The 22,836-nt window shown below is 35.6% G+C and overlaps 1 protein-coding gene across 1 annotated transcript in view; it reads right to left on the reverse strand.

Moving 5' to 3' along the window:
* LOC150110340 (dihydrolipoyllysine-residue succinyltransferase component of 2-oxoglutarate dehydrogenase complex, mitochondrial) overlaps positions 1–22,836 on the reverse strand; it is a 258,699-nt gene that overhangs the window by 201,014 nt on the left and 34,849 nt on the right. The window contains exon 3 of the mRNA XM_090393052.1: positions 6,373–6,418. Coding sequence (XP_090249178.1) covers positions 6,373–6,418 — 46 coding nt within the window. The remainder of the gene's footprint in view (positions 1–6,372; positions 6,419–22,836) is intronic.

Raw genomic sequence — 22,836 nt, forward strand, 5'->3', positions numbered from 1 at the left:
AGGGAAATGATGGGATTGACTGTGCAGATATCTGTTGGTATGCGTGAGTTTTCTATATATCGATATTTTTAGTTTACCAGCAGAAGAGCGAGTCAGTTTGACATCAAGAAAAGGCAAGGAATTATCCGTTTCAAGCTCAGCAGTAAACTTAATACTTTGATGTCGGCTATTGAGATGTTCGAGGAAAACCATAAGGGATTCATGTCCATGGCTCCAAACAATGAAGACATCATCCACATAACGTTTCCAAACTTTAGGTGTTAAAATAAAGGAAGAGATAGCCTTGGTTTCAAAATCTTCTAAGTAAATATTTGCAAGAACAGGAGATAAAGGATTACCCATAGCCAGTCCATGATTTTGTTTGTAAATATTATCTTGAAATTTGAAGTAACCAGACCTGATGCGATGTGTAAGCAAGGCTAACATTTTTTTGGATAACTTGTCCTTGAGTAATGTTAGGACTTCATCTGTTGGGACATTAGTGAACAAAGAAGTTATGTCCAAGCTAGCCATGATGTCATTTTCATCAACTGTAATATCCTTGATGTATGTAACAAATTCTGTAGTGTTCTTGATAAAGGAAGGTGATTTCCCTGAAAAACTTTTGAGGTATTTGGCAAGGTATTTTGAAAGATTGTATGTAGGAGAATCGATACCTTCTACAATTGGGCATAATGGGGTGTTCTCTTTATGGATTTTAGGAACACCATATATGCGAGGAATTAACGGATGGAGAGAGCGAAGAGATAAACGGACGTTTCGGGATAATTCAGTTGTTGTTTTTAATACGTTGTTTGTACGATTTTGAAGTTCACGAGTTGGATCTCTCTCAAGTATTGAGTAGGTATCATTATGTAGTAAATCAATCATTTTATTCTTGTAATCTTCGGAGTTCATGATGACTGTTGCATTTCCTTTATCTGCAGGGAGGATGATTATATCTCTGTTGTTTTTTAAACTTTTAATAGCTTTGTGTTCAGTTGAAGTAATGTTGTCTGCAGGTGGTTTTGCGTTATTGATAATAAAGATTGATTCAATACGTAGAAGGTTTGCATCTTGTGGAGGGAGAAAAGAAGCAGCTCTTTCTATTTTTGTAAGTAGTGTTTCCTTTGGTATTAATTTTGGGGAAGGAATGAAGTTTAGACCTTTACTAAGGATGCTTTGTTCTACATCTGAAAGTATATAGGAGGATTTGTTGATAACGACTTTGTCAATATTGATGTGTGGTCTTGAGTTCCTATTATTTTGTAATCTCTTTAACGTTTCAAATTTTCTTATAAGATTTACTTTGTTATTATATTGTATTCTGGCTGCTTGAGATTCACAGTATGTATTAAAGGTAAGCCAAATGTCATTATCTAGAGATTCTTCCAGTATTTCAGCTATGGTTCTTTTTTTATTGAAAAGAAAAGCGAGAGTGCTTTTCAGAAGAAACAAATAGATTCAAAAGCAATATATCTATTCCTTACATAAGTACTGTTTCACATAAATTAGCAAAAGTTCTAAAAAATACAATATCAGAACCTTGTTCACTCCACTTCCAAAGATCCGTTCCTTAATTAGCCACCCAAAACCTTGTCATCATCAACTCAAATACCCTGGCATATATAAAATATTATGTGACTGCGATATTCCTTATTTCGGGCAGACAGACAAATCTGTCGAAATGCGTATGGAAGAACACATGAGAGACATTACTTACAAGAGACAGCGAGCAAGTGCATTATCAAGTCATATCCTCTTCTCGGATAATCCTAATGATGATAACCAAAGTCACAAAGTCTGCTGGGAAAAATCTACAAACATCTTCCGTTGCAGTGACGAAATAGAGAGAAAAATTGTGGAATCGAGAGAAATCATCTTCAATCCTGTTCATCTAAATAACAACTTAAGCTACAACCTCCCGGATAGTCATTCAGCTGTAATCATGTACTGGCGTTCACGTGATGCAGCAAGCACGCACTCTCCCAACAATGCAACAAATGAAAGAACAGCTTCAAATACAACTACAACGTTTTAATGCTAATTATGTATAAAGACTGTCTATGATGTTCATAGTCTTTTACCCTCAATGTTTAGTGTTTTTTCTTTTATAATGTCACCTGAAGAAGGCTGTTACAGGCCGAAACTAGTAGTGTGTTTATATTAAAACCTTTTTAATTAAATCTCGGTTCTAGTCATTCATTTTTTTTTCATAAAACTATGTACGTTAACCGAGTCAATGATCATTCTGTCATATATATATATATATATATATATATTTAAATTTTTATATAATGTAAACTTTTAAGTAATAAAACATTTGATTATAATGTAAACTTTGTATGTATTCACTTAACAAAAGAATTCAAAAAAATTTGCTCTAGGAAACAAAAAGGTTGGGAATCCCTGATCTAGAGGAAATGAAATAGTTAGCAGTGCCTTAAAAGACTAAAACATAAGATTAGAGTCCTGACAAATTTTCTGACAGCCTGGTAAATCGAGTGGATAATGTACCAGATCTCCAACCAATAGGCTATGAATTCAAATCCCACCATCGGCATGCAGGAAATGAATTTCAGCACTTGATATCGCTGCCCCATTTACTGAAGACTTGAAGTGGCATGAAAAGTTCTGTGCTTGGTCTCCAGAATGGGGATTACAGACTATATACAATAATATATAAAAATTTAAAAATAAGAAAAAATCCTTAACTCATCCTCAATACAAATGTAGTATAGGTTTACAACCTTTCATTGAGAGTGACATAAAAAAATAAATAATAAATGACATATTAATTTGGAAGAAAACTGCTGAGAAGAAGCTAGTACAGAGTGAATCTCCTTGCTAACATAACCATTTTCTGGCATATGTATGGTAGAAAAGTTTGGTGAAGATGTGTGGTCACTCTAGACATTTCCAGGGCATTTGATCATGGTATGGACAATTTGCATCTTACAGTCTGCAATTCATATTATACTGTACATCTTACTGTACTGTCAAATTTTCTGTTTATTCATTCACAACATGTTATGGTAGATGGCTCACTTTCCTCAGATTGCCTAACCAATGCTGTAAGTTCGAGGCACTGTACTCTCAACCATGCTCTCAACCATGTTCCTAAATGATCTATCCAGAGTTTTCGCAATGAGAGTACTCATCGTTCCTCTTTTCATTCTTGTAGCATATGAAAGCTTTTCATATGCTACAAGATCCTCCATAATTAGTTGCCTTAAATACTGATTTCCTTGCCATATTTCAGGACAATCTGTCAATTTTAATCACACCAAAACATAATCCTATCTTATTTTATGAAAAGGAAAAAAAAAAAATCACACTTCACCTTCCTTCCTTCCGATTGATAATTTTTAAAATAAAGTGACAGGTGAGCTGGATAAAGAAAATAGCTATTTAATGATACTGCTGGACTTTACAAAGGTATTTCATGATTTCACATAGAACTTTGTTGCATAAATTGGAGCAAATAAGGATGGATATGAAACTTGTGATTATTTATATTAGAAAGTGGCTGATGGAGAGATATCAAAGAGTGGTTGAGGTGTTGAAATCCAGGAGAAGAGAGGTGACTAGTGGTGTACCACAAGGCTAAGTACTTGGTCCCTTGCTGTTTAATTTGACATCTATGATATAGGAAATGACATCAGGGGAAATATTCAGTTGTTTGTTGATGATGCAAGCTGGAAAGAATGACAATTAATGAAGATGAAGTAGGGATCATGCAGGATGACTTAAATAGACTGGCAATATGTGCACAGGTAAATGGTTGCTAGTTTAACGTGGCCAAGCATAAGGTGATGCACTTTGGGAAGAGATCACAAGCTGTGTACTTATATTGATGAAAATGAACTGCAAGAAAGTGTTGAGGCAAGGGATATTGGGGATGACTGTTAACAGAAAGTTAAAGTTTATTGCAAAGATGGCCAAAACAGCATATCAGATGATGTGATTCTTGAAGAACACATTGACAAGCAGGGATAGGAAGGTTATTATTTCCCTTTATAACTTTAATAAGGCCACATCTAGCTACTGCAGACAGATCTGGTCACCTGGATTCAGTGGGGATGAAGAAGTAGTGGTGGAGAGGATCCAGAAGTGAGTGACGAAGAGTATGACAGGTCTATGGAATGCTTCCTATGAGAAAAGAAGAGATTGAAGGTTTATGAGCATCAAAAGCTAGCTCATAGGCAAAAAAGAGTAGAATGACAGAAGCATATAAGTCATTATAAAGACGTTTTATAGGACTGGTACTGAAGGCTTTTTTCCAGCACATAGCATGAAAGGAGAGAACAAAGGATCAGTTAGCAAGAGTGTTAGGACTAGGTTTTTTTGCTTGGAGGATTATGAATTTATAGAATGGGTTGCCAGAGGTGTTTGTGAGTGCTTTGTCAGTAAATGAGTTCAGACAGATACTGTGTGAAGAATGGATCTCTAGCAATGAGTCTTCTGACTCCAATAAGATACAATTATTATAATAATAATAATACCAAGATCTCTACACAAGAGATCTTGGACTGATTGATACTGTAGTTTCTCCTGGCATAAGCACATCACATCCATAGCCTTCTACCCCCAAAAGTCTTTTTCCACTCAAGACATTACTTCTCACTTATACATCTCCTAACATTACATAAATCCAAATCTGCTCTGCCCTAGAATATTGTTCTCACATATGGAAGGTGCACCAAAAACTCTAAAAATGCTTCCTAAAAATGACCCCTCCCCCACCTCTCATAGACTCACTCCAGTCACTTTCTCATTGATGTTCTGTTTCTGCCTTATGACTCTTTTACTAGTATTTTTATGAGTACTATCCTGCTGAACTGGCTGCCATCAAACCATCACTTTCCTTCAAGCCCATAAACACACAAGCAAATGTTGGTAACATCTATTCATTTTTTGGCTCCAGACATATAGAACCAATTTCTCACTTTTTTTTTTTTTTTCCTCCCAATCCATTTACTTCTGAGATTTAGAACATTCTTTCCTATTCCATCTTCTAAGGACAACCTCAGTTTTGCAAGAAATACATAAACAAGTGCCTTCTTTCTTCCTGAAAAGACATGGCACTAATGTGCTATAGGATTTGCAACCTTCTGTATGACAGGTTGATTAAACAATATATGTGAATAAAGGAAAAATAAAGGAATATATGACACAAAAACAATAAAGGAATATATGACACACAAACACACATCTTCCTCTTATGTGTTAGGTTCAATAGCTGTTAAGACCAAGTAATTTATCTTTGGTAGACCTAATTAATGGTCTGATAGGGCTGTTAATTCTATCTATACAGTCTATTCTGAGTGTATTACATCTGTCAATTGTATATTCTCTGGTTGGTTTCCTGCATGCAGATGAAAATCTCAAGTTTCCAGAAGGAAAATCTCTACCACTTTCATATAAGACTGAAGACCAACTAACTCACCTTCAGATGAAAAGACCTCATCAAAGATCTTCTCATTCTGGAGAAGATCTGAACCCAAGTCTTTCCAAAAAGGTATCATCATTATCAACTGAAATGTAAAGATAGATAGATAGATAGATAGATAGACAGACACACACACACACCTATTTTTTAATTCAATTTTTCAATGAGAATTTTTGAGCAAGGGAAAGCTATTAGGCCTTTTTCCTTAAGGGCTAACTTAGCTAGTCAAACTGAGAAAGTAAGTTCCTCCCCTTCCTTGGCATCTCTCTTCCTCACACTAAACAGACACCCAGCCAATGAATAGACAGAGTCCAGATGGTAATCAGAGAATTACCATATCCTTAAATAGGTCCTACAGGTATTTAACTAAAAAAAGAAGATATGTAATGATAAGAATTATGTAAATCATTAAACAAAAAAATCTATTTTTAGAAATAATTCTATGAAAATGAATATTCACATCCTACAATTCCAATTTTAAAACACTAACCTTGCTTTGAAATAATGCAGCTTAACTAAATATTATATTTTCAGTGTTTGAAAACTATACAGCCAACTCTAATTATAGCAAACACTTATAGTGGGCTCATTTTAACAAACTACTAAAAAGACTTGAACAAAATTCTCTTGTCATCAAAGCTATTGCAAAAGAAATGCTCTACAGATATAAGAAACTCTTCCTTTGGATCCCTATGAGTTTACTAGTGTTACCCTTATCTGAAGATATATGTAGTACAGCAGAATATGTTTAGCATATTATTTTTTCAAAAAAGTAAACTAGAAATTTCATGATTATTTCATATCAAAATCTATAACATTTATTTTCAAGTAATTATTTCAGAAAGACAGCAGAAATAATACATTGCTGCAACTTGAAATATTAAAATTTATAATATTATTCTTTGTTTTTATACTTTAGTACACAAAACAAAAATACTTACAAATATTTATCTTTTGCATTTGCATCTAAATAAATACATGACTGACCTGAAAAATATTTAAAAAAAACAAAATAATATAAATATACATATATGGACATGCATGCAGAACATCTGTATATGCTATATCTCAACCAGCATTTTAATTGATTGAAAGTGCATAAAATTAAATTTGCACTATCAAACTGCACTTACAATTGCACTAACAAAAGAAAATTACTAGTTACCCTTCTTAGAGTAATTATACTGTGAGAAAAGCACAATTAATTAATTTTATTAAATAATATATTTATACATTGTTTATATAGCATTTAAATGTAAATGAATGCAGTGACAGATTCACTTGATTATAAGTTCATATAATCAAGTGAATTCAAGAGTTCAAGATCGGAAGTATCAAAATAACAAGCCTGAAATAAAAAGTATAACTGACTGTTTTTTTGATGTAGTCATAATTCATAAGGGATCTGAGATTTAGCCAACTAAATTGTATTCTTATTGGCTTAAACCACACTATAAAATGATGGTACAACATGACAGAATTTCATGCCGAATGGGGCATAGCCTGGTTAAACAAAGCCCCCGTTGTTTTCACAAGGGCGAACAGCAAAAAGTCAACTACTGGAACAAATCCTAAAACACACCCCAACTCAACATCACCAGAGTTCAAGATCGGAAGTATCAAAATAACAAGCCTGAATGGCAAAAAAATGGAGCTAGCTGAGGAATTCGATAAGTACCAGATTGACATAATAGAGCAACTGAAACAAAAAAGACAAAAACTGGTGAGATCTTTCTGAGCAATAAATACAAAATGTTATATTACACCATTGACAATCAAGGAAAAGAAGGAGTAGTCATAATATTCAACACTAAATACGAGCCTAATCTTTGTGAATGGCAGGCCATATCAAGCAGAGCGATGTGGGCAAATATCAGAATGGGGAACTGGACAATGAGACTTTTTACCTATGGTCCCACAGTAGGTTCTACTAGGGTAGAAGTGGAGGAATTTTTTGGGGCTTTAGAGAGAGCAACTGACACAATGAAAAATCGGTTCTTGTTGAGGATCTAAATAGCAGAGTAGGAAATGACTGTCAGACATACAAAAATATAAATTGAAGATATCAAGAAATTATATACTTGGTTTAATCCTTTATCCAAGTGTAAGCAAACAAGTTTGCACCTGAACTATTTTCAGGACTGGAGCAACTCGTATACAGAAGCTTATGACTTCACATAACTTGCCTTAATATCCAACAACTATCTCTAATCCAGAGTATTTGAATAATAAGGTGTGACACCATTTGGCAACTCGTATATGAAAATATGACTTCTCCATTACTTCAACCTTTATATGAACTCTGGGTCTGGCTCCCACTGATGAGACCACAATAAAGGTCAAAACTGGTTTGGGTAGTGACTCTTCATATAATGTATAGCATTATACATACCCATAAGGATATGTGCTTTGCATTATGGGATACTAAGGCAAGTGATGTGAAGTCATACCACCTTTACCACAAGTTGCCCCAATCCTGAAAATAGTTCAGGCACAAACTTGTTTGCTTAATTTTTGAAAATTATGGAGACAACTATCGTGTTTGAATAAAAACTTTAGTTTAATATAACTAAAATCTACATTCGACGTTTCGACCTTTATGTCAAGGTCATCTTCTGGAGCATACAACTATACACAGAGAACAAGCTACACTACAATCCAACTGGTTTGCTAAAGATACTGACCAACCGCTACAACAAGTGTTGGCCTGACCTCTGGTGAAAAAAAATAAAAAATAAAAATTATACATCAATGCTAGAGTCCTATTATTAGTGTTATCTGTTGGTTGTAGAAATACATTGGATGCAACAACAAGTATCTATCTATATACATATATTAACATCATGATTATACTTGTACATTCCAGCCAGTTATTCAAACACGGTAGTTGTCTCCATAATTTTCAAAATTGCATTCAGATCACCGTGTAAGCTTAAAAGAAAGGATTGTTTGCTTACACTTGGATAAAGGATTACACCAAGTATATAATTTCTTGGTATCTTTAATTTATAGTATAACCAAGTGGAAAAACTTCCAACAAAGACATACAAAAATATTTTGGGAATATTTGGAAAAAAGAGCAAAGTTAATAATAATGGCAAATACCTGTTGGATTTCTGCTCAGGACAGGGACTGGTTATCACTAACACAATGTTACAACATAAAAATGTACACAAATTCACATGTAAAGAAGAGGCAAGGAATGAGAAAAGTCTCATCGAGTATGTTACTGTTGATGGCGATGTCTTTTCACTGGTGCCCTGCACCAGTGAACAGGATTTGAAATTGTACAGAGTATTTGAAATTGGAATCACCATTTAGTTTTAAGCAGATAAAATTGAATTTCATACTGAAAAGAAGAACATGTAGGGAAGTTTTAAAGTGAATAAAAGTTGATCAGCTTTCAGCTGTAAACTGCAGACTAAAATACACAAACATTATTCAAGAAAAAATTGAAAGTATTTTATAACAGGAATCAAACCTTGGAGATTCAGTGGCAAGCGCTGAAGAAAACACTGATTAATTCAGCCAGAGAGGCATGTGGTGAGGTTGTCTGTAAGGATAGAAAAATCAGAACTCCATGGTGGACACAGGAAGTTAAAGAGGCAGTGAAAGAAAAGAAGAAAGCACATCAAAAGTTCCTGTCAAATAATTCAGCTTGTGCTCTTAGAGAATACAGAGACAAATGTAAGAAAGCTAAACACTCTGTAAAACTAGCTAAATAAAAGTCAAGGGAGGACTTTGGTAAGAACATTGAAAATAAATATCAAGAAGTGGCAAGATATTCTGGAGATTGTTGAAAAACAGAAATGAAGGAAAAAGTGCTGTAAGAGGAATTAGAGATGATAAAGGTGAAATGAAAACTGGAGAAAAAGATATCCTTGATGAATGGAGCTGCCTTTCCACATTTCCAACTTTTGATGAAAGCTATCAAAAGTTGGAAATGTGGAAAGGCAGCTGGAGTAGATGATATTCAGCCAGAAATGCTCAAGTATGGAGGTATAAAAGTCTTACAGTGGCTGCACTGAATAGTTCAAAAGGTCTGGACAGAGGAATGAATTCCAGATGATTGGAGTAGATCTCTCATAGTACCCATACATAAAAAAAGGAAATAAAACTGAAAGTGAGAATTATTACAGAGGTATTTCTCTACTGGCGTGTTCCTGGTAAGATCTATGCAAATATACTTGAAAAACATTTGAGAAGGATTGTGGAAGGGGAAGCATTTTGAAGAACAAGCTGGATGCAGGCCAAATAGAGGCTGTCAGGATCAGATTTTTACCTTACGACAAATACGAGGGTTGTTCGATAAGTCTGTGCAAAAATGAAGAAAACAAAAATTTTTTGGGACAAACATTTTTTATTTTTCAACTTAGTCTCCTTTGAGGTCTATACACTTTGTCCGATGCTCGAGTTTTTTGATCCCGTCCATATATAGTATGATTTGTCCAACTTTTCAAAATAGGCAGTTGTTTTGGCAATCAGCTCATCATTTGATGAAAAAGAAAGAAAAATTTTATCAAGCTTAGCTTTGGTATCCTGAGCCATTCTGCCTTTTAAAAAGTAATGTTTAATCACTACACGAAATTCTTTCTCATCCATTTTTCGCAAATCACTGTACTTGATCAATTCAAATGAACGCCAAACACAGAGTAAAAAAAATATCTGACTGAAACTTAGCGTGTCATCCTCCAACAGTTGCCAGGAACTAAAAATAATCTCAATATGTACTGTGGTGCCATCTCTTTGACTTGACACAGACTTATCAAACAGTCCTCATAGTTGAGAAATCATGGGAATAAAACAGGGATCTGTATTTAAATTTTGTAGAGATCTGGAAAAGGCATATGACAAGGTACCAAGAGAGAAGTTATTCAAAATGCTACAGTTGTATGGTATCAATGGGACGTTATATCAAGCAATACTAAGTCTTTATTTGAGTTATAAATCAGCAGTTAGAACTGAAGGAAGTACAAGAAGATGGTTTAATGTTAAATCTGGTGTCAGTCAAGGATGTACATAATCCCCTCCGTTATTCATTATCTATATGGATCACATTATGAAGGAAAGTGGTATTAAACTTGATATCAAAATTGGAGATGTTAATCTCGGCTCTTTCCTTTATGCAGGTGATGTTATACTTCTAAATCAGTGTTTCTCAAGATTTTTTTGGATCATGCCCCACCTCAACATCTCAAAGATTTTGATGACCCCTCTAGCATAATAGTCAGCCAAGTTCTGAAAAAGTATAATATAAATATGTATAAATATGTACATACACATTTCCTAATTGCCCCCCAAATATTCTAATTGCCCTCTGTGGGGCATAAGCCCCAAGCTGAGAAACACTGTTCTAAATGAATCCAGTACAAGTCTGCAAGATTCCCTGACTAAATTAAATAACTGTTGTAATAGATATGGTAAGAAGGTCAGCAATAACAAGACAAATACAATGAAAATAGGCAGAAGCATTGAAAATATCAACTGCATTGTGAATAGAGAACCTATAAAACAAGTAAAACATTTCATCTACTTAGGCACGATTTTTAGTGAAGATGGTAAATTAAATATAGAAATAGACAACAAAATTAACAAAGTCTATATGTCTAGGAAAACAGCTATTAAAGAAATAAAGGAAATTTTTGAATTTGAAAATGAATAATTTCGTATGAAGTCTTTCGTACAGAAAAAGAAATGTTTTAGAAATGTTTTACAATTTATCGAATGCTATGTTAGAACAGTGACAACTATATAGCTGTTTAAAAGAATATATATACAAAACATTCAGTTTTAATAATTGTTCATTTATTCTAGTAGTCTTTCATGTAGAAAGAAGAATAAACTTATGAACCTTAAAGGAGATAACAGCAAGAAGGAAAATAGAAAGATAAATTGGTTTATGTGATATTTAGAGAAAACAGGCAACTAAAATTGCGTGTGTGTGTGACACTTTAAAAGGGATGCAAAAGTGATGGAATTTAAGGATTCACAAATTTAATGTTGAACTTCCATTATCTTATTGAAAATAAGAAATTTACAGTTGTTTTCACAAATTTTGTATATAAGAGGAACAAATTAGGCATGATAACTATATGCAAGATGTGGCAATTTAATTCCTGGAATGGCCACATAATGTTGCCAGTGTGGTGATTTGGTTGCAATCACACGAATAATCGTCTTTATGAGTGTTTTAACTAATGTGTGTGTGTGTGTGTGTGTAAACCTCAAGCTGATAGAGACGTTTGCTAGTTCGCTATTGCAAAAATAATAGAGATCTGCGTGTAAACTTTGGTATAAAATATGTGATCAAAATTTGGAGCTGCGTGTTAACATCAAATTTTGTTTGAAAATAGGCAAAACTGCTACTGAAACATTGGAGCTGTTCAAAGTGACATATGATGTGGATGCTCTGAAAAAGTCAAGTGCCTTTGAGTGGCATAAGAGATTCAAAGGTGGGCAAGAAGATGTGAATGATGACCCCCAGAAGTAGGCAGCCAAAAACAAAAATGATGGATGTAAATGTGAACAAAGTGCAGTATCAATTCATAGAACAGAGACAAACAGTCAACCAACAGTGCTATTTAGAGGTGCTGAAAAGATTACAAGATTCTATTCAGAGAAAAAGACCAGAATTGTGGCCCGACAAGTGGATCATCCATCACAAAAATGCGTCAAGCCACAGAGCACTCATTGTGAGAGTTTCTGGCCAAAAATTCGATTACTGAATTAGGTCATCCTGCTTATTTACCTGACTTACCTCCATGTGATTTCTGGCAGTTTTCAAAATTAAAGACTGTGCAAAAGGATGAAGATTTTCTGACATCACTGATATCCAGCATAATGTGATAAAGGAACTCAAGAGTATTCCTGAAAAAAGAGTTCCAGGCCTGTTTCCAAAAATGGAAACACCATCTAAACCAGTATATAAAATGCACTTCAAAAGCAATAGTAGCCACCAATATGTAGGTTTTTTACAGGGTGCATTCCTGAAATTAAATTGTCACACCTCGTATACATTGCTTAGAAAGAAGTCAAAGGACAACATAGTGTGACAAACAAACAGCAATGCCGCACACCTTAATAAGATGTAAGACCACCTTTTGCTCAATGACTGCTGCAATCCTATGGGGGGACATACCTTCCACAAGCATGTGACAGCAATCAATAAGGAATTTTGGACCATTCTCCATGTAGGCATGCAATAATTCTTGGGCTTACATTTGACCTCACCTGATGCTCTAGTTCATCCCACAGATGTTCCAACAGAGTTGAAATCAGGGATCTGTGGAGGCCAGTCAAGTTTGGTAATGTTCATGTTCACAAACCTTGTCATAAGGCTACATTTACAGCAGCCTTATGACAAGGTGCATTGTCTTGCTGAAAGAGACAATGGTCAGATCCGTAGAAATGCCACAAAGTAAGAAGCATTGCATTATCCAGAAGAATGTTCAGATACTCTCAGAGTTCAATGTTTCTGGCAACACAAACAGAGATCTGAGGCCAAACAGGAAACACAAGACTATACCATCACACTGCCATCTCTGAAGTGCATAACTGGGGTTACACACTCTGATAAGAGATGTTTGCTGGGAATCTGCAACATCCATCCATCCACTCGGCAGAACTGTAGCATGATTTGTCGCTCCATAACACAGCTTTCCAAACTTCCACGTCTGTACACACTCCCTGCACCATTGAAGTCGATGCTGCATGTTGGTTCAGGTAATGTGGGAGCTTGCATACTATGGTCCTACTATGGAAATCCAAGTTGGGAGTGTCAGTTCTGAATGTTTCTGTGCAGATTCGTGTTCCATTCAATGCCCAGAACTCTGTATTCAACGTGTCAGATGATGAACAGAGGTTTTTACATATACTCTTTCGTAGCATAACACGATTTCAACTCTGTAGCACCCTACAGTCGCATTCGGTAAGTGTGGTGGGCCATCCACTGTGGGTAGCACTTCAGGTTGACTTGTTGACTCCTGCGCTTCCATTTCAGTATGCTATCACTGACTGTTGACCTGGGATGGCCAATTTGCCAAACAGATAGACCTGCAACATGACATCGTATCGAAATGCTTCTTTCAAACTCAATCATTTCCCCTTCTGCAGCCGTTTCACCAGGATACATTGCACTGACTTGGGAGCATCATATTCCTCCATATTATACCAGCTAGAAAACATAATTCATTACATGGCATGATGCACCTTGCCCATGTGGGAGTCTATTGACTTCTTTCCAAGCAATGTATATGTGATCAAACTTGGGTGCTTAGATTTCAGTATAGAAATTTAATACCAATCAAAGTTTACAGAACAACTATCACAGCCAAGAGAGTCAACCACTATATTGCATTTTATAATTTCCACAACACAACACACACACACACACACACACACACACACACACACACACACACACACACACACACACACAGGGATGCCCAAAAATAATCAGAATACGATCTTGGTGTGTGTGTGTGTGTGTGTGCACATTTTCTAGTTATGGATAATGCCATCATAAGTGTGCATTTTTCTGTGCTAGTCTGTAATGACTGACCACAAGGAAAGAGAATGTGCATGAAATTTTGTTTTCCTTTTGAGAAGACAGCATGATAGTGTAACTGTGTGGCAAAAATGGCCAGAAATGTGGAGAAGCAGAGATTGATTGCTGCACCACAACAGTGCAGCAATCGATCTCTGCCCAGCCAAGAACTGTGGGACAGCCCAGCCCACACGGCCTTGTTTCCAACAGTTCTTGAAGAAAAATAACATAGTAGTTATTCCCCACTCTCCCTAATTGCTTGATTTGGGAGAGTGGGGAATAACTACATGTAACTATTTTTACCATGAAAGAGCAGTGATTCATTGATGTGGATGAAGTGAAAGAAAAGTCGCTGGAAGCAATAAACAGCATTCCAATGAATAGTTGCAGAACTGTTTCCAGCAGTGGAAAAAATATTGGGACAAGTGAATTGATTCACACAGAGTACCCTGAAGGAGACTACAATTTGGTATTATAAACTTTAATAATTTTTTTTTTTTAAATAATTCTGTTTATTTTCGGGTACCCCCGCCCCTCGTATGCTGAGGGTACATATCAGGAATTGATGATGATTAACTGTGTATGTGTGTGTATATACACATTCATGCACATACATACACGCGCACACACACACACACACACACATATATATGCACATAAACAGCATACATATATGCCGTTTGTGTGCAATATATACACTATCTACCAATAATTCCAGACACTTTAGAAATTTACAATTGATACCAACAGGCAAATCCTAATATTGGGTATGTCTATCTTTGGCTTTGATCACCTCCTGCACCCTTTCAGGAAAGCTTTCCACCAATGTGCAGCAGACATCAGGGGGAATTTGTCTCCATTCTTCCATCAAAGTAACACTGTTCAGCGACAGATTGAGGATGTGCTGCTCTGGACCTCAATCGCTGCTCTAATTCGTCTCAAGTATTCGATGGGGTTGTGGTCAGGACGCTGCACAAGCCAGAGCAATCGTTTAACACATATCTTTTCATACTATTCCATAACAGCTGCAGCTTTGTGGCATGGGGCATTGCCATCTTGATAGTAACACTGATCTGTTCCATAAAAACTCCACTGTGTAGGCAGCACCTGATTATCCAAAATATCAAGGTACTGAGTTGCCTTCATGGAGCCACAGACAACGACCAGTGGTCCAACTCCAAACTAGCTGAATGCACCCCACACCATTACTCCTCCACCGCCAAACTTTACTGTGGGATACAACATAATATGGTAATAGCGTTTACCAGGCTGCCTCTAACACCCACACCCTGCCGTCAGACTGGAAACGGGTGAACCTTGATTCATTGCTCCAGAGTACCATTTTCCATTGGTCAATTGTCCATTTCATGCACTCTTTGCACCTGGCCAGATGAGCCATCTTGTTCATTGTTGTGATCTTCGGCTTGTGAGCCACTGCTCTTCTGTGGAAACCCAATAAATAGAGTTATTTTTGTAGAGTATTAGTGCTCACCATGGTGTTACTGGCATTCTGGAACTCATCACGAATGGTCTGTGCCAACTGTAGCCAGTTTTCATGTGCCACTCGTTCTAACACCCTCCTGTCCCTGTCAGTCATTTTCGGCAGCCGCCCTAGGTGTTTTTTCTGCACTAGTGATGTCAGAATGTCTCCATTTGTTGATTACATCACTAACCGTTGATTTTGGATGCTGTGTGTGTGTGTGCACGTGCATGCGTGCACGCACATGCATGCACTATATATATGTGAATTCTGAATTACACACTTTAAATATAAGTATTGTATTCTACTCTTACACCTAAGATAGGTAGAAATGCTCATACAGACAGCCATAACCATTCTGCTAGCAATGTATGGTAAAAAGGAAGCATATGAAAACAAAAACAAACAAATTAGATTGTTGAATATTAAAATTTGTGTGTGAACAAAACAGATGCCAGTCTTCCACAGATGTTTTACAGAAGATGCTCAAATTGTCCATTATTACACTTAATGTATGAATAAACCCTGTTATGTCAAGAATTATTGGGCTGTTTAAACACATTATACACACAATATATTGTTGTCCCAGCCACTTAAATGACATTTGTATATCTTGTCCCACGCTATAACACTAGGTATAAATAATGCAAAAATGAGATTGAGAGATTGCAAAGGACACTGGTCTGTTTCATATTATCCATTAATTGAGATAATGACCGTCTAAATAATGTTTGGCATCCTATATAATATGCAGGTGTCCCACCATGTATTTTCCTTTGTCTGCATTTTGCCAATGACATGTTATCAGATTTCAGTAATTGCTCTGAGAGAAAACATAAATAGAAGGCTCCTAGAGTTCAAGGGAGCAGCTCAAAGTCTTTGGAAATAATTAGTGATTTGCTCTTAAGAAAATCACTAATTATTTCCATTCAAACATGTATTCAACCTGTAGGTGGAAAAATTTTTTTTTTACTGAATATGGAATTTTATCAACCAACAATGGCATTTCAGTTTTCTAATCAACAGGTTATGGCAGAGACGTTTGTGAATGTCTTTAGACAGTAGATGAATTCAAGTGTGAGGCTACCTTGTTGCATTTTAGATGCCTTGAAAAATATCCATGAATTTGAAAACTTGTAGACTGTACTCATTAGGAAATACAAAAGAGAGAACATGGTTGAAATTTCTCTTCTGATGATGAACAACGTCCATGCAATATTTGTAAAATATGCAAACAGAAGAAATGAACATTGTGAAAGTGAGTGGACTGAATTAGTGAAAGACTGGTTAACTACTCCCTTCTGTAATGACTCAACTGTTTTAGATAGCTCTTAACCACCACGCTACCGGCCAAGATGTCTATAGATGTCAAAGTTATCATGGATGCGAAGTGCATATTAAAATTGTAATACCATTGATATTACATTGAAATATATGATGGATATGAAGCATATGAGGATGCATATTTTATCTATAATGGCCAGTTAGGTGGTTAAAGGGCACATCCCAAATATGAGAACAGAATTGAATGGTTGGATAGATTTGTGTAGTTAACAGCAGTTCAGAGGTAAGATAATACCATGTGCAAAAGGGGAGAAAAAAAACAATTTTTTTGAATGCTAAGAAGGAAATATTAGTAAATAAGTCTGTGCCAAGAAGTTGGATTATTCCATAAGAAGAAAAATTTCATCTTGTCAAGAAATTCAGATTTTGTCAGATTGAAGTTTTATTTCTCTCTCTCTAAAGGCTTGAGTTTTACAAGCAATGAAATTAACAAAAATTATCAGAATCCCATCAAAGAATGATTTGAAGATAGCATTGGAATGCAGAAGTTGATATTTGTGTTTGATATATCAAACACAAAACAAAAACAACAAAAAAAAAAGGTTCAGAAGGATTGTGGAGAAACTTTGAGATGAACAAGCTGGGTTCAGGACAAATAGAGGTTGTCAAGATCAGATTTTCACTTTAAGACAAATAACTGAAAAATTGTGAGAATATGACAATGATCTGTACTTAAGTTATATATATATGGAAAAGGCATACAACAAAGTGCCCAGAGAAAAGCTTTTCAAAACACTACAATCATATGGGGTGAATGGAAAATTATACAGAGCAATCAATACATAGTCTATATTTAAGTTATCAGTCAGCAGTTAGAATTGAGCAAAATACAGGAAGATGGTTTGATGTGAAATCAGTGGCAAGACAAGGATGCACATTATCGCCACTCTTATTCACTTTTCTTTGCTTTATGCAGTTTTACTCCAAAACACATCTAGTGCAGGTCTCCAGGATTTGCTCCAGGATAACAGCTGTAAAAAATTTGGCATGAAAATCAGCAATAAAAAGACCAAAACTATGAAAATAGGCAAGAGCATAAAAATCTACACCTGCATTCTGAATGGAGATCCCATAGAACAAGAAAAATATTTCAACTATTAGACAAAGTTTTCAGTGAAGAGGGCAGGTTAAATCCGGAAATACACAACAGAATAAGCAAAGCTGGTATGGTGTGTAACCAGCTCAATAAATTTATATGGAATAAGAGAGAAATTAGCCAAAACACCAAACTAACAGTATACAAGACAGTGTTCAAACCAGTTTTAAGTTTTGGATCTGAGAGTTGGATTAAAAATAAAGCACTTGATCAAAGACTAGAGACCACAGTTATGAGGGTTCTGATAAAAATTAAGGGAGTGAACTGATGGCATTAATGGCAGAATCATATTAAAAATAAAGATATTAGAAAGGAATTCAACATTACTAGCATTAAAGAATGTATCCACAGAGCTAATTTAAGTTGGTATGGCCACTTAAATAGAATGGTGTAAAGAAAGGTTAGCAAAACAGGTGTTTGATAGCAAGGTGGCAGGAAAGAGACCCAGAGGAAGACCAATGTCTAGGTGGACTGATTCAGTCAGAAGGGTCTTAGACGCATGGAATGTTAGATATGACAACATTGGAATGCTGACAAGTAATAGATTGATTTCGAGGAAAACTGCTGATAGGAGATTAATAATAATGTAAACTTAATCATGTAGTGTTGTCATTGTACCTGAACATCCCTTGGGGATACATAACAGGAAATTGATGATAATGACATCCTCTTAGATTATCTGCAAACAACTGCATATCTCCATTCAAACCTTTCCCATATAAGTTGACCAACGATGTCCTTCCCACTGTAGTCTAGTTCTGCATAATGTAACATTCATGATGATGAAATATCTTTATGAATTGCTCATTTAATATCTCAACTATACCTCTACAGTGATTATCATTCTATCATTTTCACCAACCAATATCATCCTCCCATAATCATTCTTTCTTCTTCTGGCCACATATCAAAATAACTCCCTCGATTTTTCTGGCCTCATTAACTAACTACTACTCATACTGCACTTTTGCAACCCCTTTCCAAGCAAGTCGTGTTCTTCACCTGCTATTTGTATTCCTCATGCAACTGATTATTACTACTCATTTTGTGCTGCCTCCATAATGAATTCTTCTTCCAGACTGAATGCCCAACAACTTCTTCACTCATCCATTTCACATCTACCTTTACTTAGCCTTCTGACCACAGGTATACATTCAGACTGCCTGTGGCAGGTTATTCTTAAATAGGGTCTAAGTAGCAATGATCTATTTTCTATCCCTCATCCCATTCCTCATTCATGATCATCATTCCATGATATAACTGCAACTCCCTGCAAAAGAACTCACTGGGATTTTTTTTTGGCTTCATTATCTAAATGCTGCTCATACTGCACCTTTGCTACTCCAACTTTTGGAACATGTTCAGACATTGCCTCAGCCAGATAGTTATTGAACAGGGTTGCAAGCCGCATTGATCTCCTTCCATGATATAGCTGAAAACAGTCCTCTGAGATTTTCATAATAACCAGCTTTATAATGTTCACATACATCCCTATCTCACAGAGAAGTCCCCATATTGCTGGCCACCAACCAGGTGATCACTACATGGCCACTCTCACCAACCTGAAGACACTGCATTTATAGCAACATCCTCTGATGAGATGATCAAATCCCAGGCAGACTCTTGATTCTCATGTGTCCTCTATTGTCTAAGGTAGTTAAGTCGCGAAAACTTGAGAAATTCATTAATTCTCTTTGCCTCCAGACTCCATCTCTTCATACTGATCTATATTACCATAATTATCACCCTTTTCTTATTAGGTAGGCCAATTTGCCTACACATATCCTTCTCACTGCTCTTCATATTACCAAGTCTATTAGCAACATCCAATGTCTGCCTCTACCTCACACCATACCGGAATGGAAGAAAATAAAAAGGTGACAAAGAACCCAAGTCAGTTTTGATGTACTAAGCCTTTGGGACAACTGGAGAAATGTCATCAGGGCAAGGAGACTTTTTTCCAGCTTGGACAAGATTCTTCTGATCACTTTCATTATGCAAGCTTCTGTGAAATGAGGACATGATACAATAGTGTTGATGGCATTCTTACCACATAAAACAGATGGAATTCAAAATAGTTTATTAAATACTCAACTAGTTTCATGAAATTCATGTTTATTCATCACTTATTTCTCTTGATAATGTGAAGCATATGAATCCCACAAAAATAGCTGAGTAATTATTAAACTATATACATCTGTTATGTTATAAAATATACATTGGTTATATTATCTATAGATGGGTCTCTACTCTTTCTTTTTCTTCTTCTTGCTCCTTTCCCTCAATGTTATTAGAGTATTCAGAGTGGGGTGGGGGGGAAAATCTTTCCTATTTTGCTATTTCTTTTCATCCTATGTAGTGGGAGTCAATGAAATGGATGGCTGGGGTGTCTGGAGTGACTGATCTTCAAATCTTGAGAGAGTTGAAGCTTCCAGAAAAGCATACAATAGGGTGACATCTAATGATGTCCAATAAATAGATGATGATGAAATCAGTTTTGAACATACAGACAGTTTGCTTGCAGCTATATCATGCTTTGGCATAAACAGCAAAGGAAGATCAAGATTTTGATGAAAGATAATTACAATATATCCAATTCTTTTATTTGTATGGCCTTGGCACACTTCTTGGAGTCCTTTAAAAGGTGGGATGAGAGTTTGAAGTGAAATGGAGAAAAATTTCCGTGTCAATAAGAATTGCTTCAGTGATATGTTCCATGCAAATCTTTGATATATAAAGTGCAGTAATATTAAAAAATTGCTGGACTTTGCAAAGGCAGAATAGTGCATGAAGAACTATTACAAATGGGAATAGAAATGAAGATGGTAGCATGGAGAGGAGTAGTGGCTGAAAACAGGCACCAGAGAGTAGTATTGGTGGAGTTGGATCTAAAAGAATGAGGTGACAAGTGATGTGCCTCCGGATTCTGTACTAGGGCCATTACTCTTTAATTTGTGATATATAAATGATATGGTGAAATATTTAAGGAAGAATATTTAGTTCTTTGCTGAAGATGCAAAACTGTAGGGGGGGGGGAGGACAACGGTGGATAAAAGTGATGTAGATATCCTGCAAGATTATTTAAATAAATTGGCATTCTGGATAAAGGGTATTGATTGTCAATTTAATGTTACAAGATGTAAGGATATGCATTTCAGGTTGAAACAATGTAGACAGAAAGTTGAAGTTCAGATGGCATATTGCAAAAGTTGGTAAAATAGCTCAAAGGATTACTTGGATGTTGAAAAACATGCTAACAAATAAAGATAGGGAAATTATTATCCCTCTTTATAAGGCTATGAACTGGCTGCATCTTGACTACTGTGCACAGGTTTTGGTCACTTGAGTTTCTTGGAAATCAAGAAGTGGTGCATAGGATTCAGAGATGAGTGACTAAGCTGGCAACAGGTCTGTGGAATTCTCCCTATGAGGATAGGTTGTAGGTGTGTGTGTGGGTTGCAAAGTTAGTTGGTCAGCAGAAAAGAGGGGACATGATAAAAACTTATCAAAGAAAGTTAAAACAAAAAGTTAAAAAGAAAGTTATTAAAGGAGTTATATAAGATTGATACAAAGGAAATTCTTCAATATATGATGAATAGAGAGAGAACTAAAAGTCACCTCTAGAAGATGCATAAGAGTGTAGTTAGTAAGGGGGTGCAGACTAGATTTTTTTGCTTGGAGAGTCATGAGTGAGTGGAATGGATTGCCAGAATAGTGTGCCCAGACAATGAATGAGATTAAGGAGAAGTATGATAGGTATCGTGTGTATAAAAGTTAATGGGTCACTTACAATAAGTCTTTTAGAGTCCATGGAGATACTAATATAATAATAAGTATCTTCTTCACTAAGGCAACTGATGTGCCAACAGTCTCTGTATACAAGTAACCTAGTAAGAAAGATACTTCACATGCAAACTTTGTTTGCTTACACTTGGGTAAAGAGTTGAACAAAAATATAATTTCTAAATTGACCTGCAGTTATGGGAAATTAGACTGATTGATTGGTCTGTAATTACTTGTGTCTAATTTATATTTTTTCTTGTCTAAAAGGATTATCTTTGATTTTAGCCATTGGTTTGGGATGGTCATAGCACTGTTGTAGAGTTGCACCAAAATAGGGAACAATTCTTCAAGACCAGACATTAGTATTTCAGCATTTAAGTCATTTTTGGAAAGAATTTTTCATTTTTAATCCCTTGTATGGCTTTCTCAGTTTCTGTGCTGCTGTTCTCTAGGACAGTTTCAGAATAATTCAGTAAGAGGTTTGTTGTGGCACAAAGAATTTGGATGGAGTTAGAATATAGTGTTTATGTAAAAATTATTTGCTATTCTCAAGATTTTACCTCTTTTGTTTGTGGGTTCTCCCTTTTCTTTTTAGTTGGACTGTCCCATCTATTTTTTGCTATTTTTAAGCTAGTATTATTTTCCAAGGCATTCTTTATTGATGCATTTTTAGCATTCTGCAGGCCTTTTAAAATCCCCTTTCTTTTTCAAGCTTGTTGAATTCAGCACATTCAGTTTCTTGCCAAGTCATTTCTACTCTTAACATTAATTTTCTTTTCTTTTTCATAATAGCTCTTTGGTATTGTTGTTGAGAACTATTCTAAATGTATTTAAATTTCTTTTAATTGCATGTGCATGTTATTTACATTCTCTTGTTATCGGTAAGACAGTTCTCTTACTGATATAGTATCACATTACTAGTGAATTCATGCTGATAGTAATAGAAACATAAATGAAATTCTGGTTTGTGACATTTGCAGTGTCCACTGTCATTTCTCATAAGAAAGAAAGAAAATGTTTCAGAAATCATAAACATATCTCCAGTTTTTATTGTGGATATTTTTAAGTAGACTTGGGTTAGATAAACTGTAGGAAAAAAACAAGGTATTTTTAAGCCACTTCAGGCCTCTAGTAAGCAGAGTAGTCGAGGTTTCACA

Source organism: Typopeltis vanoorti, chromosome 1, assembly GCF_054136105.1.
Source record: "Typopeltis vanoorti isolate ZY-2024b chromosome 1, IOZ_Tvanoo_1.0, whole genome shotgun sequence".
Taxonomy (NCBI): domain Eukaryota; kingdom Metazoa; phylum Arthropoda; class Arachnida; order Uropygi; family Thelyphonidae; genus Typopeltis; species Typopeltis vanoorti.